The sequence below is a fragment of the Hyperolius riggenbachi genome, chromosome 9 (assembly GCF_040937935.1).
Source record: "Hyperolius riggenbachi isolate aHypRig1 chromosome 9, aHypRig1.pri, whole genome shotgun sequence".
Classification (NCBI taxonomy): domain Eukaryota; kingdom Metazoa; phylum Chordata; class Amphibia; order Anura; family Hyperoliidae; genus Hyperolius; species Hyperolius riggenbachi.
The window spans coordinates 174846582-174863946 of record NC_090654.1 but is presented as its reverse complement, the minus strand read 5'-3'; the positions used below and the strand labels follow the sequence as shown (position 1 = coordinate 174863946).

Genomic DNA, 17365 nt, shown 5'->3' with positions numbered 1-17365 from the left:
ACAAAGTTTTTCGTATCGCAGGGAACCTCAGCATAAAAATTACAAATACAAATCGCACCACTTTGATTGACAAGTTGAAGTACCTTAACAATGGTTGTATTCTATACCTACAAATGGAATCGTTGCTAAAAATGTTTATTTTGGAGAATATTAACCTACTTCTTTTTATGTGTTTTCTATTCTAACTATTATACATGTCTTATTACCGTAACATTACAAATTCAGCAACAAGTACACCACATAAATGGAATCAGTAATTTCTACCCCACATTACAAATGCCATAACGGAAACACTATGACTAAAATGAAGCAATTACACTACATTTGAAATAAAGAAATCCACCCACACTTCAAATGCAGCAGTTACCAACACATATAAAATATACAGCAGTCAGTCCTAGAAAAGAAATACTGCTATCACACCCACATATGAAATTGCTCCCATGCAGCACCATGTTCCCCAATGCAGTCTATTTCCCCCTTATTGGTGTCAGTGGGTTAAATGTAAGCTCCCCCATGCAGTATATGTCCTTTAGTGCAGCCACTGCCCCCCATCAATTGTGTTTGTTAGCTAAAGTGTTCCCCCAATGCAGCACATGTCTCCCAGTGCAGCCACTGCCCCCTCATTAGTGCCAGTGACATAAAAGTGTGCCCTCCATGCAGCACGTCCCCAATGCAGCCACTGCCCTCCTCATTGGTGTCAGTGGGCTAAAAGTGTGCACCCCGTGCAGCACATGTCTCCCAGTGCAGCCACTATGCCCCTTATTAGATTTTGGTGGCTAAATGTGTGCCACCTATGCAGCATATGCCCCTCAGTACAGCCACTGCCTCCTCAGTGTTGGTGGGCTAAACGTGTGCCCCCCATGCAGCGTATGTTTTCTAGTGCAGCCACTGTCCCTCTGAGTGTTGGTGGGCTTTATAATGCTGTCTTTCATACCTCTGCCCACCCGTGATCTGTGAGGAAAGAAAAATACTCACCATCCATTCTTCTGCATAATCGTCTTCCTCTCCTTGCTGTCTCGCTCTGTCTTCCCTCTTCTCGCTGCACTGCCGTCGCTCTGTAGCTGTCACTCGCATGCTTCATACAGGTTTGAAGTACGCAATTGGTTGATGCGCCGCGACTTAGATTCATCCGCCGACCGGGACTTGTCCCACAAAAATGGGGGACCCGAGACTATTTTGTCCTGTAAAAGTTGCGAAAATGCCACGGAACCCCTGAAGGGTTCTCACGGAACCCCGGTTGAAAATGGCTGCTCTATGGTATTTCACTGAGTGCGTCGACAATCTATAGAATGTCTTATCTTGTAAGTTTGTCTTGTATTTTTCTCTTAATCTTTATGAAGTAGACCTAGTGGGGATCCTACAGTCAGTGACCTCTATATGTCTAATGCTGATTTTTTTTTTTTTTTTTTTAAGCTTTCTTGGCTCCTGTTGCATGCAACAGGAGTCCCGGGTAAGCAAGGCTATTAGCCCCATGCACGGAAAAAGCGTGAGTGCCCTAAAGCACCCCCACAAAACATGCACAGAAAAAGCGTGAGTGCCCTAAAGCACCCCCACAAAATGTGCATGAGTAGCCACGGGCCCCACAATACAGCAGGGCCCTTCCGGTTGTTCCCCGAAGGGAACCTTCTCCCTTTGCCTTCGGCTCAGGGGGTGGCATCCTCCAACACCCGAAGGGTTGGAGGATCCTGGAGTCCTCCGACACCCGAAGGATTGGAGGACCCCGACATTGCCCAGTGGTTACCCAAAGGGCCTGGCCATGTGGCAACCGTGTCCACATGGTCCGGGTGGCTCCCCGAGAGGGAGCCGGGTGGGAACCGAAGTCCCAGGGGACAAGTCCCCGGTGCCAGCAAGCTGGCCCCGACCTTGCGGCCGGAGTGATACAAATTCCGCACTCTCCCTAGCCAAAAGGCCGGGGAGCTGCGTTAGTTGGCTATGCATATGGGTAGTACAGACCAAAGCACCCTACTTCCGCCTGGGATCTGCCACATCCCAGGTTTTTTCAGGTGCACCTGGAGCGCCACTTCCAGGGGCAGTACGCCTAAGCAAAGCCCTCAGCCATTCAGCTTCGACCATGGTATAGATCCATTCAATCAGCCTCTGGGGAATTACGACAAGAAGGGACACCCTGCCACAGTGCCATCCCTCCAGGTCCCCCCAAAAACCTCAAGAACAGATACTACACTTGATCTTAGCCAAAAGGCCGAGAATATGTCTAATGCTGATATTTTACTCACTAAGTATGTTGAGATATATAAGACATATCTTATTTTGAGTACCCTGTTTTCTTTCTGATAGGTACAGACTAACCAGCAAGCTCATGGTGACCCAGAACTCATTGGAGTGTGTAAGGGACTACAATGGTCCTAAAAGCCCCCTTACTAAGATGTTAAGAAAAACAAAAGTTTGCTTTCCTAAAACAGAAAGAATTTGCGATAATTCAGGTTGGAGTGAGCTGGAGATGTCTCCCAGAGCACCACTTCTGAATATATGCAAATTAACCATTGTACCCTTAGAAGCTAAACACACCTCCAGAACCGTTGGAATGCAATGATGTGTCAGCTTGTTAATTTGTACAGAGCCATACCTGAATTATCGCAAATTCTTTCTGTTTTAGGAAAGCAATCTTTTGTTTTTCTTAATATCTTAGTAAGGGGGCTTTTAGGACCATTGTAGTCCCTTACACACTCCAATGAGTTCTGGGTCACCATGAGCTTGCTGGTCAGTCTGTACCTCTCGGTGTTACAAGCCCTACTCCATACAGCCAAATTAATCCATGCCATGCACTGATGAGGATCAAACAATCCGAAACAGTCTGTATGCATGTTGGATTATTATGGCTCTGTTCAAATTAACAAGCTGACACATCATTGCATTCCAGCGGTTCTGGAGGTGTGTTTAGCTTCTAAGGGTACAAGGTTAATTTGCATATATTCAGCAGTGGTGCTCTGGGAGACATCTCAAGCTCACTCCAACCTGAATTATCGCAAATTCTTTCTGTTTTAGGAAAGCAAATTTTTGTTTTTCTATCTGATGTAATGTTGTTCTTTTTCTCTCTTTGGTTGCAGGAGTATTGAAACAGCTGGTTGGAATAATAATAGGACCAGTGCACTGACAGCCATTTCCACCTGGATTACTCCTAAACACTGTCAACAAAGCTAGCATTTTTAGAGCTATTTTGCCACTTAAAAGCAGAAGGATTTCTGGAGCGATTTCACAGAAAGTGATTTTGGGCCCTACTTCCCCTTATGAAATCACTCAGAAAATGCTGTATACAGGGCATTTTACATCCTTCTACTAGAAATGTAGCCTGAGAGTTTACACTACAGTCAGACTCCATGGGAATGTGATTTACAGCACTGCTTTCTTAGCCCCTAGAGAGAGGGGAAAAAAAAAAAGAAGAAAAAAAAGACGGAATACAGGCTACAGGCTTGTTCTATGTAGGATTTGGGCCGTACCAATGTTTATTTCATCATATCACTTTAGTTGCCCTTTATGGCCTCAATTCACTAAACTTTATGAACACTTCGTCGAACGTTTGATAATTTACCTCATGAGTAAAATCTAATTTTGAATTCACTAAGGTTTTATAGAATTATCAAATGTTTTATCGTTAAAATGTTCAATAAATCTATAACACCTTAGTGAATTCAAAATTAGATTTTACTCATGAGGTAAATTATCAAACGTTCGATAAAATGTTTGATAAAGCTTAGTGAATTGAAGCCAATATCTTTTTCCCATTTGTTTCTAGACAGATACAGTAACATTTTACTTTTCTACATGTGAAAAGAAAGAACTGTGGCTATGTTTCAGGAAAAATGTCCTTATAACCATTGTCTTATTAATCTCAGTGTAGTCTCATGGCTGCATCTCACCCATGACTCAGTTGCATTGTTGGCTTCTATAAGATATTGCAATGTCTATTAGAGTAACAACACAATACTACAATTATGTACGGGTGAGTAATAACCATATGAAGCTAATAATTTCTTTAGTAAGTACTGTAAATGCTTCACACTATTTAAGCTGGGTTTAACAACTTTACCCCCGCCCGTACGAATTTCTCCGTCCCTTTTTCCATCCTTTCACCCGCAGGGACGGAGAAATCCGTACTTTCCGCTCTCCCGCCGCTGCCCGCGCTCCCGCTCGCTCTAGCGCGCACTCCCGCTCGTACAAGCGCAGCCGGCCGCTCGCCCGGAGATCAATGAACGGGAAAATCCATTCCCGTTCGTTGATCTAAGCCCCGCAATGACCCGCTGCTTCTCCGCTAAGCAGCGCGATCATTGTGAAAAAAAAAAAACAGTTCCCAGCCTCCTAGTACTTACGGTTGGAGGTCACATTAACCTTCCTGGCGGTAAGCCCGAGCTGAGCTCGGGCTATGCCGCGCAGGAAGATATCTCAGCCCCTGGTGGGGCGATTTGCCCCATTTAAAGTGCTGTACGCGGCTACGCGCAGCTAGCACTTTGCTAGCCGTGCGTACAGCTTGATCGCCGCCGCTCTGCGGCGATCGCCCGCACGCAGCGGCGGAAGAGGCCCCCCCCCGCCAGAGCCCTGCGCTGCCCGGACCAATGAGTTCCAGGCAGCGCTATGGGCTGGATCGGAGGTGTCTGACGTCAGGACGTCGGCTGACGTCCATGACGTCATTCCGATCGTCGCCATGGCGACAGGAGAAGCAAAACAGGGGAACGCGTTATATACGCGTTCCCGTTTGCTATTGATGCCGGCGACGATCGCACTAGAGGGACACATGCGCCCTCTAGTGGTGTTTCATGTAGCTACCACTCTGGTAGCTTTACATGAAACAAAAAAAAATAAAATAAAAAAAAAAAAAGGATTTCTGCCTATTTGGCAGAAAAATTTAACCGCCAGGAGGGTTAAACAAAAAGTTACTGTTGCCATCTTGTGACCAAATAGTAAAACTACACCCTAAAGCATTTTTTACATACAAATACATTACTTATACACAAAAAATTAACTCATTACCTCCCACACTCCCCATTTTTTTTTTTTTTTTGTAGTTTAAAAAAATTAAAAAAAATGTACAATTAAAAAAAAAATACATAAATAGTTACCTTAGGGACTGAACTTTTTAAATATTTATGTCAGGAGGGTACAACACTGTTACTTTATTAACTATGGGCTTGTAATTAGGGATGGATGCAAAACTGAAAAAAATGCACCTTTATTTCCAGATAAAATATTGGCGCCAAACATTATGATAGGGACATAATTTAAACGGTTTTATACCTGGGACAAATGGGCAAATACATTTCATGAGTTTTAATTACAGTAGCATGCATTATTTAAAAACTATAATGGCCGAAAACTGAAAAATAATAATTTTTTCCCAAATGTTTTCCTATTTTCCCATTAATACACATTTAGAATAAAATAATTCTTGGCATAATGTCCCACCTAAAGTAAGCCTAATTGGTGGCGAAAAAAACCAAGATATAGTTCATTTCATTGTGATAAGAGGAATGCAAACAAAAAAGAAGCAAAAAACAAGGCCACACCACAGAGCTACTAATCTGTTACTACAACTTCTTTTCCATGTTCACAGTGTTTACCATACTGGTGGTTGCTTCCATGACATTAGTTCCTTCCCTGCATATTTTTTTTTCAAAAGAAACTGCTTCCTAAAAGATAAGCCACTGCCTTTATGTTCTGCCCTATTCCGGAGCAAACATGTACACTCTGCTGAGACAAGCGTTTAGATCAGGCTTTCTCAACCAGGGTTACCTAGAACCCCATGGTCCCTTGAGGGGTTCCCTGGCATTTCTCTCCGCGGTGAGACTGGCCTCAGTTGGTGGGGTGAAAAAGTACCTTTCTGGCTCCTCTATAACAAGAAAAGCTAAATAGGGGATCAATATAATAAGGAGCGCAGTAATATTAAACAGTATGTGAGGCAGAGGCAGTATAATAAAGAGCCCTATTAAAGGGGCGCACAATAATTGGGGGAACTATAATAAGAAACATTACCAAAGGTTACTGTAATGGGGAGCTAGGCTTCAGAAGAAAACCAAATTATTTCCTGGATACTATTGCACCATTTCATTGCATCTATTTTTCTTATTGCCATACACTTATCATACACTTACCTGGGGCTTCTATCAGCCCCTGTAGCAGTAATGTCCCACACCGTCCTCCTCCAATCCATCATTCTCCGCCTCCGGCCCTGGTCTAGCGAGGCATGCCATCCAACTGCGGCTGCGCAGCCATGGCCACATGCCTGTTCGCTCCCGCACGCTTCAGTGGAGGCTTACTGCGCAGGCGCAGTACAAGTAAATTTCATACTGCGCCTGTGCAATAAGCTTCCAATGACGCGAGCGGGAGCGCGCATTATTCGTCTTGTTGGACGAATAATTGCCCGGTGTCGGTGGCGGGGAACGGCGGATCGGAGGAGGACAGTGTGGGACATTACTGCTACAGGGGGCTGATAGAAGATCCAGGTAAGTGTCTGTTTTTATTTTCAACTCCCCAGCCTATCCCCCCCCCCCCCCCCCCCCGAAATCCTTTAAAGCTAAATGCCTACCAATCAACTAAATACAGTAGAGTCACAGTTATCTGACACAGACGGGGATCAGCTAATGCTGGCTAAGTGTGCTTTCTGGTTGCTTGAGACTCAATGTTAAAAATAGGTCTAGCTAACACAGTACTATACCTCACGCTATACACATACCACGAACTCTGCATTAAATGTTAAATACAGCAATTGAAAGTATATTAACTGTAGGGGAGCTGTGGAGTCTTTAGACACAGCAGAGCTCACAAACAGGTCAGGAGGTTGGCCTTTACCACAGTGAGTACTGCTGGGGATTTGTGCTGGTTGGTTGAAACTGCTGGTTACATGGATGAATTAATAAGAATCTTTTTACCCAGCAAATAAGCTGTAATTCTGTCCAGCTAAACGCAGTCCATTCAAAGAGCACAGCCAGCAGCCTGATCTGGCTTTTCTTTGTATGTCAACAAAAGCATGAGCATCAGGTCATACTGACTGGACAGAGTCGATCAGCTGCTCACTGTTTCTCCACTTGTAAGGATGAACAAGACAGGAAACACATATGCTGCTCCTCCTGCCCCCTCAAAACGGTCCTTTTTGCACCATGTTTTATTTTGCTAAACATTTTTTTTTTAACTGAAAGAAAATAAAAATGCCATAGCTGTAGAGGGAGCTTTCCAGGAAAGGGCCAGAAGTCCTACCTCTTTCCCGTAAAGCCTACATGTCCATGTCAAGGATAAAGAGCTTATCTTCACCTCCATAAGAGGTGAGGGTATCTACTCCACACATTTGGTGGAAGGTCCTGGAAGGCACTTGCCCATACCCTCACAGGTAAATTGGCAATAGGGTGCAGAAAGTGGAACTTAAAGAAATTATCAGGCAAAAAACAAAAAGTTTCACTTACCTGGGGCTTCTACCAGCCCCATGCAGCCATCCTGAGGTCGGCAAAAACAAAACTAGCTGGCGGCGGGGGACTGGAGCAGCAGTGAGTGACTACGAGGGCACAGGATGGCTGCATTGGGCTGGTAGAAGCCCCAGGTAAGTGAGACTCATTTTTTTTTTTGCCTGATAATTCTTTTAACATATATGAAGATATTCCAAAAATTATACTTATTTGACAATATAATAATAGTAAACTTTTTCAGGACAGCTTGGGTTCAGTACCTGAGCATCATAGATCCTACGCATTGCACTATACAGCTGATTACAGTAACTGGAGATCGCGGCTGCATCTTCCTCAAAGACTCCCAGAAGAGACCGTGTCTAAAGAAAGGAACAAGAAAATAAGTTTGATAAAGAAAGTGGCATTATTTTCTATAAATAGTTATAACTGCAGTCAGCTCAAAAACACCACTTCAGCCTCAATGGCCCTGATGCACTAAACTGTGGTAAGACTTCTGTGAGCACACAGCAGATATTTTACTGTTACCATCGCTGACAGAGTGAAGCAAGTTGCCTATTTAGCATAACACACATTACCTAAGTAACTTGACAGCTGCTAGGGCAAAACAAGTTGTGCTGCGTGTTACGCTAGTTATGCTGGCATTACTTACGCTAGCAACACATCCTGACCCCTGTGGGTGACTGCAATTGATCCCTATTAGCTGGATTAAATAATCAGCTGGTGCTGGTGCTAGTCTACTTAAAGTGACCCAGCAAGAAACCTCATATGGAACAGTTCTCCATTAACAGCAACATTGAAGCGATGTATTTGACCAAATTGTGTAGCATGCAAATAGTATGGTTGTAGTCATTACTACAATCTACCCAAAACCTAAAAAATTCAAGAGGGTGCTATCCACCCAATCACATTAGTGGATTTCTCCATGGGTCACCTCAAGTAGACTAGAACCAATCAGCTGTCAGATAATTTGTTTCCAATGCTGCCCATGGTATTTATGCTTCCTGTGGAGAAAAAACTACCTTTGAATTTTCAGCTGATACCTACTAGCTCTCTCCTGGGTACAGTAGATGTGTAAGAGAAACAGAAATAGACCTTATTTCATATGTGGGAAACCTGTAAAATCAGTAATACTGATTACATACCACTTTTTGAGATAAGAAAGAGGGACATTTGAGCCACGCCCTGTCACATCCCCAGCCACGCCCCTAGCAGACCCCTATTAATGCAGCATAAAGATTTCATTAAATAAAAAAAAAATATAATTCACTCCACACACATCCTTTCAATTCTGGTTCATTTCCTTCACATTACCATTTGAAAATGAGAAATATATCAATTTAAATGATGGGAATAAAGTTTAGAGTCAATGGAACACATTTTACTGTAGAAAAATACAAATATTTACAGAGATCTGTACATCAGTCCTGAAAGAGGGACAAACAAGGAAGAAAGAGGGACAGAGGGATTTGGCTCCCAAGTATTACATTATGGTTAGAGTCTCATTTTGAAAACAGGCCTAGTTGATGGATGGGTAACCAGAACTTAAAGAGAAACTCCGACCAAGAATTGAACTTTATCCCCAATCAGTAGCTGATACCCCCTTTTACATGAGAAATCATTTCCTTTTCACAAACAAACCATCAGGGGGCGCTGTATGGCTGATATTGTGGTGAAACCCCTCCCACAAAGAAATTCTGAGTAGTACTCTTGGCAGTTTCCAGTCTGTGAACCCAGTTGCATTGTGTGAAATAAGAGGGTGGGGGGAGAACAGAGAGCGCTCCAATGGTGCAATAACTTAGATGTGAAATTACACACACTTAAATGTTACACTTACAATTAAAATTGTTACTGTACGTGACGTAGGACAGTAACAACGGCGCACAGCTCTCCCTCCAGACGGACGTCCTCTAGCATTACCATCTGCACCGCCCGCCCTGGCCAGGCTGGATTAGGCTGAGGTTACCCACTGGAGGATTGTTTAGCAAAGCGCAACATCACCATTTTAATTGTAAGTGTAACATTTAAGTGTGTGTAATTTCACATCTAAGTTAATGCACCATTGGAGCGCTCTCTGTTCTCCCCCCACCCTCTTGTTTTACCAGTAACTGGCTCCATCCAGTTTAAAGAGAGCAGCGCCGTGGCATGGTTTAAAGGGCCACTACTGTAATCTGTTGAGCGCAAGTGTGTGTCTTTGCATTGTGTGAAATAGCTGTTTACAGCTGCTTCCAACTGACCAAAACAGCAAGCAGCAGCTACATCACTTGCCAGCAGTAAAAATGTCACCATGTGATAAATGTCAGAATATAAATCAGGGATTTAAAATATTTTACAATGGGCAAACACTGACTAAATCATTTATACATAATCAGTGTTCTCCCCAGGCTCTTTTAGCCGGGTGCTCCACCCGGCTGGATTTGGTGACCACCCGGCTGTCATCGGCTCACCTCCTATGCTGTAAGCAGAGTTGCCCTGCATTTTCATCTCAACCCACCCGGCTACTATTTCATGCCACCCGGCTACTATTTCATGCCACCCGGTTGGAAAAAAATTCTGGGGAGAACGCTGATAATGATTGTAAAAATGAAGCACATTTATTATTACATTATTTTAACTGGAGTTCCTCTTTAACTGCTGCATGCATATGGCCCAAAATGCTGTCATGTGAAACATATCATCCATGCCACTGTATAACTAAACACAAAAGACATCCAAAGAAACACTGTATTACAGAGTGGGAAATAATGGGAAACCATTGTAGCCAAGCATGTTACAATGAGGCCAAACATCTACAAACTAATGCTAAATGAACACAATAAATGCAACAAAATGCACTGAAATGTGTGCAAGTGTTGTATGCACTTTTCCAAGTGTTTTAACAACCATGTGAACTAGGTTTAGGGAGAGGGAGAGAGGGGGGGGGAGAGGGAGAGAGGGGGGGGGGAGAAGAGAGAGAGAGAGAGAGAGAGAGAGAGAGAGAGAGAGAGAGAGAGAGAGAGAGAGAGAGAGAGAGAGAGAGAGAGAGAGAGAGAGAGAGAGAGAGAGAGAGAGAGAGAGAGAGAGAGAGAGGAGGAGAGAGAGAGAGAGAGAGAAGGAGAGAGAGAGAGAGAGAGAGAGAGAGAGAGGAGAGAGAGAGAGGAGAGAGAGAGAGAGACGAGAGAGAGAGAGAGATCAAGGGAACAGGCTTTAGCAGTATATCTAAAGGGAGACATGCTTTCCAACCTGTATCCCTGCAGCGATTGCTGATTTTACATGCGTGTTTACATTACGATGTCCCATCATATCTAGGAACACAAGGGTGTTCATGTGTGCTTAGCACTATCACCTTGCAGCTCTAGACTCCCAATACTACTATCTGCTTGAAGTTTGCATGTTCTTCCTATGTTTGTATGTTCTGGAGGTGTGTTTAGCTTCTAAGGGTACAATGGTTAATTTGCATATATTCAGCAGTGTTGCACTGGGAGACATCTCAAGCTCACTCCAACTGAATTATCGCAAATTCTTTCTGTTTTAAGAAAGCAAACTTTTGTTTTTCTTAACATCTTAGTAAGGGGGCTTTTAGGACCATTGTAGTCCCTTACACACTCCAATGAGTTCTGGGTCACCATGAGCTTGCTGGTTAGTCTGTGCCTCTCGGTGTTACAAGCCCTACTGCATAGAGCCAAATTACTCCATACCATGCACTGATGAGGATCAAACAATCCGAAACAGTCTGTATGCATGTTGGATTATTATGGCTCTGTACAAATTAACAAAATGACACATCATTGCATTCCAGCGGTTCTGGAGGTGTGTTTAGCTTCTAAGGGTACAATGGTTTAATTTGCATATATTCAGCAGTGATGCCCTGGGAGACATCTCAAACTCACTCCAACCTGAATTATCGCAAATTCTTTCTGTTTTAAGAAAGCAAACTTTTGTTTTTCTTCCTATGTTTTAAAGGACACCCGGGGTGAAAATAAACTAAAGAAATAAACAGTTTTATCTATCCCCCTTCTCCTAAAAATGACTTAAGATATTCCAGTTTTATTTTATATTTAAATCTACTTTTTAAGTTTTTACTGTTTTATTGTTTTGCTTAATGACATTCAGTGAAGTATGTCAGAGATAAAATATATGAATATTGACTCTTTTTCCTGCTCTCAGAAGCCATTTTCTCCTAGGAAAATGTTTTATAGCTGTAATTTCTTATCAGTGAGGGTCACACTGTAGTAGTCTGACCCAGTCCTGACTCTGACAGAAATTGCCACTTACATAGCTGATGTTTAACTCTTTCAGGCAGAGAAAGAAAAAAAAATGAAACACAGCATAATTATTTGTGTGCTAGGCACTGTGCAGACACGTCTATCTCATCATGTCACATATCACCTCGGGTATCCTTTACGTGGGTTTCCCAGGAGAACTTTGTCTTTCTCCAACAATGCAGAAACATACTGGTAGGTTATTTGGCCTCCTCTCAAATTGGCTCTAAACTACTACTTTTGAAGAACAGATTGAGTCATGAAGTATTTTGTGTACAGTATATCTCATTATAGTAAACTCGGATATAGTAAACTAAATGTCCAGGTCTCGGCAAGCATCATTAAAAAGTACAGGTCAGATGCGAAAGTTTGCGCAACCTTTTTAATTGTCATGATTTTCCTGTATAAAACGTTGGTTGTTATGTTAAAAAAAAAAAATGTCTTAAATATATCATAAAGAAGACACACACAGTGATCATTTGAGAAGTGAAATTAAGTTTTATTGGATTTACAGAAAGTGCGCAATAATTGTTTAAATAAAATTCAGGCAGGTGCATAAATTTGGGCACTGTTTTCATTTTATTGATTCCAAAACCTTAAGAACTAATTATTGGAACTCAAGTTGGCTTGGTAAGCTCAGTGACCCCTGACCTACATAGACAGGTGAATCCAATTATGAGAAAGAGTATTTAAGGGGGTCATTGTAAGTTTCTCTCCTCTTTTAATTTTCTCTGAAGAGTAGTAACATGGGGGTCTCAAAACAACTCAAATGATCTGAAGACAAAGATTGTTCACCATCATGGTTTAGGGGAAGGATACAGAAAGCTGTCTCAGGGATTTCAGCTGATACATATTGAGGAAATGAAAGACGACATGCTCAGTTCAAGTTAAGGCTCGAAGTGGAAGATCAACAAAAATCTCAGATAAACAGAAGCCACAAATGGTGAGAACAGTCAGAGTCAACCCACAGACCAGCACCAAAGACCTACAACATCATCTTGCTGCAGATGGAGTCACTGTGCATCGTTCAACTAGTCTGCACACTTTAGATGCTGTATGTGAGAGTGATGCAGAGGAAACCTTTTCTCCACCCACAGCACAAACAGAGCCGCTTGAGGTATGCTAAAGCACAAGCCTGCTTCGTTTTAGAATAAAGGTGCTGTGGACTGATGAAACTAAAATTGAGTTATTTGGGCATAACAAGGGGCGTTATGCATGGAGGAAAAAGAACACAGCATTCCAAGAAAAACACCTGCTACATACAATAAAATATTTCCATCATGCTGTGGGGCTGTGTGGCCAGTGCAGGGACTGGAATTCTTGTCTAAGTTGAGGGATGCATGAATTCCACTCAGTATCAGCAGATTCTGGAGACCTATGTCCAGGAATCCGTGACAAAGCTGAAGCTGTGCCAGGGCTGGATCTTTCAACAAGACAATGACCCTAAACACTGTTTAAAATCCACTAAGGCATTCATGCAGAGGAATAAGTACAACGTTCTGGAATGGCCATCTCAGTCCCCAGACCTGAATATAATTTAAAATCTGTGGTGTGAGTTAAAGAGAGCTGTCCATGCTCGGAAGCCATCAAACCTAAATTAACTAGAGATGTTTTGTAAAGAGGAATGGTCCAAAATACCTTCAACCAGAATCCAGACTCTCTTTGGAACCTACAGGAAGCGTTTAGAGACTGTATTTTCTGCAAAAGGAGGATCTACTAAATACTGATTTAATTTCTTTTTTGTGGTGCCCAAATGTATGCACCTGCCTAATTTTGTTTAAACAATTATTGCGCACTTTCTGTAAATCCAATAAACTTCATTTCACTTCTCAATTATCACTGTGTGTCTCCTATATGATATATTTAACTGACATGTTTTATCTTAACAGCCAATGATTTATACAGGAAAATCATGTTGATTGACAAGGTTGCCCAAACTTTCTCATCCCACTGTATATGGGGCTAATGCCTGGTACAGTAAACACAGATAGAACTTCCTTTATAGTGAACCTGTTTTTAGCCTCTGTGGTACTCTGTATCCGGCGATAGTGGAAACTTGGTAGGCGCATGTGTCATATGTCAATCAGAGACCCATGAGCCATGATAGAGCTGTCAGCCACTTGAAGCCTGCTCGCTATTTGCATACTGCTCTGGGCACTGGCTAAACACCACAAGCTACTTCAACTAGTGAGACCTATGCTTCCTGTGTAAGCTGCTGTCTGATTATGAAGGAATCGCCTATCAGTAGCACACTACCAGAACCTGCACTAGCTGGTTAGAACTATGCTTCCTGTGTAAGCTGTTGCATGATTCTTACATACAAATCCCTGCATATTGATCTAGCTTAGATGGTATCGGTGCTCGTTTGCTGAATTGAGGGAACTGTCTATCATCTGTGCATGGTTGCTATGCAGTATCTGCAGCTGCACTGATTGAGCTTATTTGCAGTATGTTATACTGTACAGTTATTTAAAGCGTACCTGAAATGGGAATTGTGGAAAAATGTATTCATACCTGGGGCTTCCTCCAGCCCCTTCCAGGCTAATTGCTTCCTCGCCACCGTCCTCCAACTCCTGGATCTTCTTAAACTGTCCCCAAAAAGTCCTCCAGTCAGGGCCCTCGGCGCATGTGCAGTTTGGCCACACGTGCTGCCCTATCTCACTCCCGTGGCCGGGAGTGTTCTGAGACTGCAGGTGCGGCCGAGCCATGCATGCACAGTGCGCCACGAACCTGAGGACTTTCCGCGCATAATTACAGAAGATCCAGAAGGTGGAGGGAGCGGTAAGCATGGAAGGGGCTGTAGTTAGCACCAAGTATGTATAAAACTTTTCTTCCCGTCGGTCTCAGGTTCTCTTTAACAGAGTAACCAAGCAACTCGGGGTGACCCAAACCACTAGGAATGTATAGGGGTATAAAAGAGACCGAAGAGCCCTCCTACTAAAAGGTTCTACAGTACTATAGTATACTTTATGTGCTTGAGTACAATTTCTGATATAATAATCTTCTGATATAGAAAACTATTGTGCCCTGTCCTATGGAGCTTACTATAAAAGGATTATACTGTATTCTGTAATGTGCAGCAAAAAAAATAAAGGCGCTGTATAAACACATATTAATTTGATAATATACAATTATAATAAATACAATCAGATCACGGTGTATTTAGCATTTAATACCATATACTTTGCATGCAGAAGTCAGGATTCTGCAGCAGAGGAAAGTTAATTAAAGGCAATGATAAATACATAGCACAAGGTACTCCTTATATCAATACTACACAACATTACGTCATCACAATCAATACATCCCAATGCACAGGTACACAGAGCCCCAGTACTGCAGCCAGAGCCACGGGAACGCCTCTGACCTGGGGACTATCCTCCAACGTCTCCTCGATCGGTAGCTTGTCAATACCGAGCATGGTGGGGGCAACCGAGAGAGCTAAGCCCAGAACAGGAGCGACAGTCTCAGCAGCTGATCTGCACCCAGCCAGTAGCACACACAGCGGATGTCCAGCCTCATACGGAAATCGATTGGATGGATAGCGCAGTTGTTCAGAAACCCGGGCAGCCGATTGATTGCGGGATACGTCAATCAGTAGCCGTAACTAAGGGGCGGGAACATAAGGAAGTTGTCACGATGTCAGGAGGATACCAGAGCTGAGAGAGGAAGGCAATGCATTCCCATGAATGACAACAAGTGACAGAGCCGCGGCGAACTCCGCCCACAACAGTCTGATGAATTGGAACTGAAGCACTATTTTCCTTGCGACCAAATGTCTGGCAGGCTGGGCAGTGGGCAGGAGGTGCACACGCATGGGCAGCTTATTTATGCTGTACTGGAATAATGAGCACAGCTTCAGTTCTCACTATTTCGCTTCTGAGCGTTATCCTCGTTCAGTAGCAGCCGTAGACCGCCAGTGGAGGTGGTTATTGCCCCCCCCCAGCACTCTGTACTAAACTTTCTAAAAACAGCTGCAACACGGGAAGGGAACAGGTAAAAATGACAGAGCCTCAGTCTGTCATGATAGGCTCTGTCTTAAAGGATACCAGAGGTAAAAATCAAAAATTGTTCTTTTACTTACCTTGGGCTTCTTCCTGCTGTTGTGGGCTAGTATGTCCCTCATTGTCTATCTCCTGGTTCAGCTGTTCCTCTTGCTTCTGCAGCTGAATCGCGCAGTATTGCGCATTCATTAGCCCGTCGGCACACATCGATGATCACGCTCTGCATGTGCACTATGTCAAGCCTCGCATTATGCGAAATGCTCCTTGTCACAGAAGTGCGATCAAGGATGTGCGCCCAGGGCCGGGCCAAAGTATAGGCTGGAGAGGCTCCAGCCTCAGGGCGCAGTGTAGGAGGGGCGCACAATTCATTCAGCTGTCATTCCTAATTGTGTATGAAACAGGAAGAAATAAGAAAAGGGGATACATGGCAGTGACTGCAAGCCAGATAACTAGATATTAAGGTGTTGGGGAGGTTGTGGGCCCTGTGGCCCTCTTAGTCTAACAGCAATCAGTGAGTGACAGCTGGGGTGGGAGGGGTGGAGGGGCGCACTTTGGTGTCTCAGCCTTGGGTGCTGGAGGACCTTGTCCCGGCTCTGTGTGCACCCCTGGGCCAATGCAATGCACAGTACTGTGCTAGTCTGCTGCAGGAGCAGGACAAACAGCTGAGCAAGGAGGAGAACTGGGAGGATGGCGAGGGACATACAAGTCTGGGGCTGAAGCCTCAGGTAAGTAAAATAACTATTTTTATTTTCACCTGGGGTATCCTGATGATGGGGGTAAATGCTTACCTGATCTGACATCTTCAGGTCACAGGTTGCACTGCAGTCACAACCAGGTTTCTGAATACTGCTGAAGCTCTTCAGAAACATAGAAACCAGTCAAGCAGTGGCTGCAGAGCTGGGGCAGAATTTAAAAGAAAAAACTCAGCATGGCTTAAGGGGGCCAAAGGGATCACCTGCCTGGATGAATGATGTCAGAACAGGTAATGTTACCAATATTTTATTATCGGGTTGTCTCATCCGGAGTTTGGGTGCTCTCCTATGCACAAATAACCCCCCTGCACCACTATACTTGCTAATTGCATGGTGGCGCCATATTTACCAGGTGCGGCATGCACCCAAATGGCAGAGATCCTATTACAGTCATAGAGGGAAGTGAAAATGCAGCATTTCTATACCAAGCTGAGACAGATGCTGTACTCTGCTTTTCAGTGTGGTGGTACAGAAAGAGCCATTAACAGCCAAAGAGGTACCAGCAAAAACACTTCCCTGCAAATTGCTGCTGATGGTGATGTGGCAATCGTCCGATATGAGGAACTTCAGTGTTCTCCCCAGGCTCTTTTAGCCGGGTGCTCCACTCGGCTAGATTTGGTGACCACCCGGCTGTCATCGGCTCACCTCCTCACCACCTCCTATGCTGTAAGCACAGTTGCCCTGCATTTTCAACTCGAAGGGGAATGGGCGCATGTACATGCCTTTTCTTTTGTTGTTGCAGCTGCCCGCAGTGCAGCCAGAAAAATTAGGCAGTCATGTACACGCACCAGAAAAATTATTACAGCGGCCGCTGGTAGCAGCGGCCTAAAAAATTCAGCAATCCGCCTGGAGTCCCGGACCCTGTTGGTGGTGGCGGAGAAGGTAGTCAAGCGGCCTGCAGGCAGACATGCTGTGTGGAGGGACTGGGAGCAACTTAGTCTTCTTGGGGCAGGCCAGGCAGC

The 17365-nt window shown here is 43.9% G+C and overlaps 1 protein-coding gene and 1 pseudogene across 2 annotated transcripts in view; both read right to left on the bottom strand.

Annotated features, from left to right (window-relative positions):
- The window catches only part of APPL1 (adaptor protein, phosphotyrosine interacting with PH domain and leucine zipper 1), a 99310-nt gene extending 84061 nt beyond the window's left edge, over positions 1-15249 (bottom strand). The window contains exons 1-2 of one of the 2 annotated variants that reach the window (XM_068253706.1): positions 15015-15249; positions 7670-7768 (exon numbers count right to left, since the gene is read on the bottom strand). In XM_068253706.1, coding sequence (XP_068109807.1) covers positions 7670-7768; positions 15015-15068 — 153 coding nt within the window. In that variant the 5' untranslated portion in view covers positions 15069-15249. The remainder of the gene's footprint in view (positions 1-7669; positions 7769-15014) is intronic. The other variant, XM_068253705.1, reaches the window with a different exon arrangement.
- LOC137533717 (U2 spliceosomal RNA) lies at positions 2104-2215 on the bottom strand (annotated as a pseudogene).
- Positions 15250-17365: the final 2116 nt, after the last annotated feature.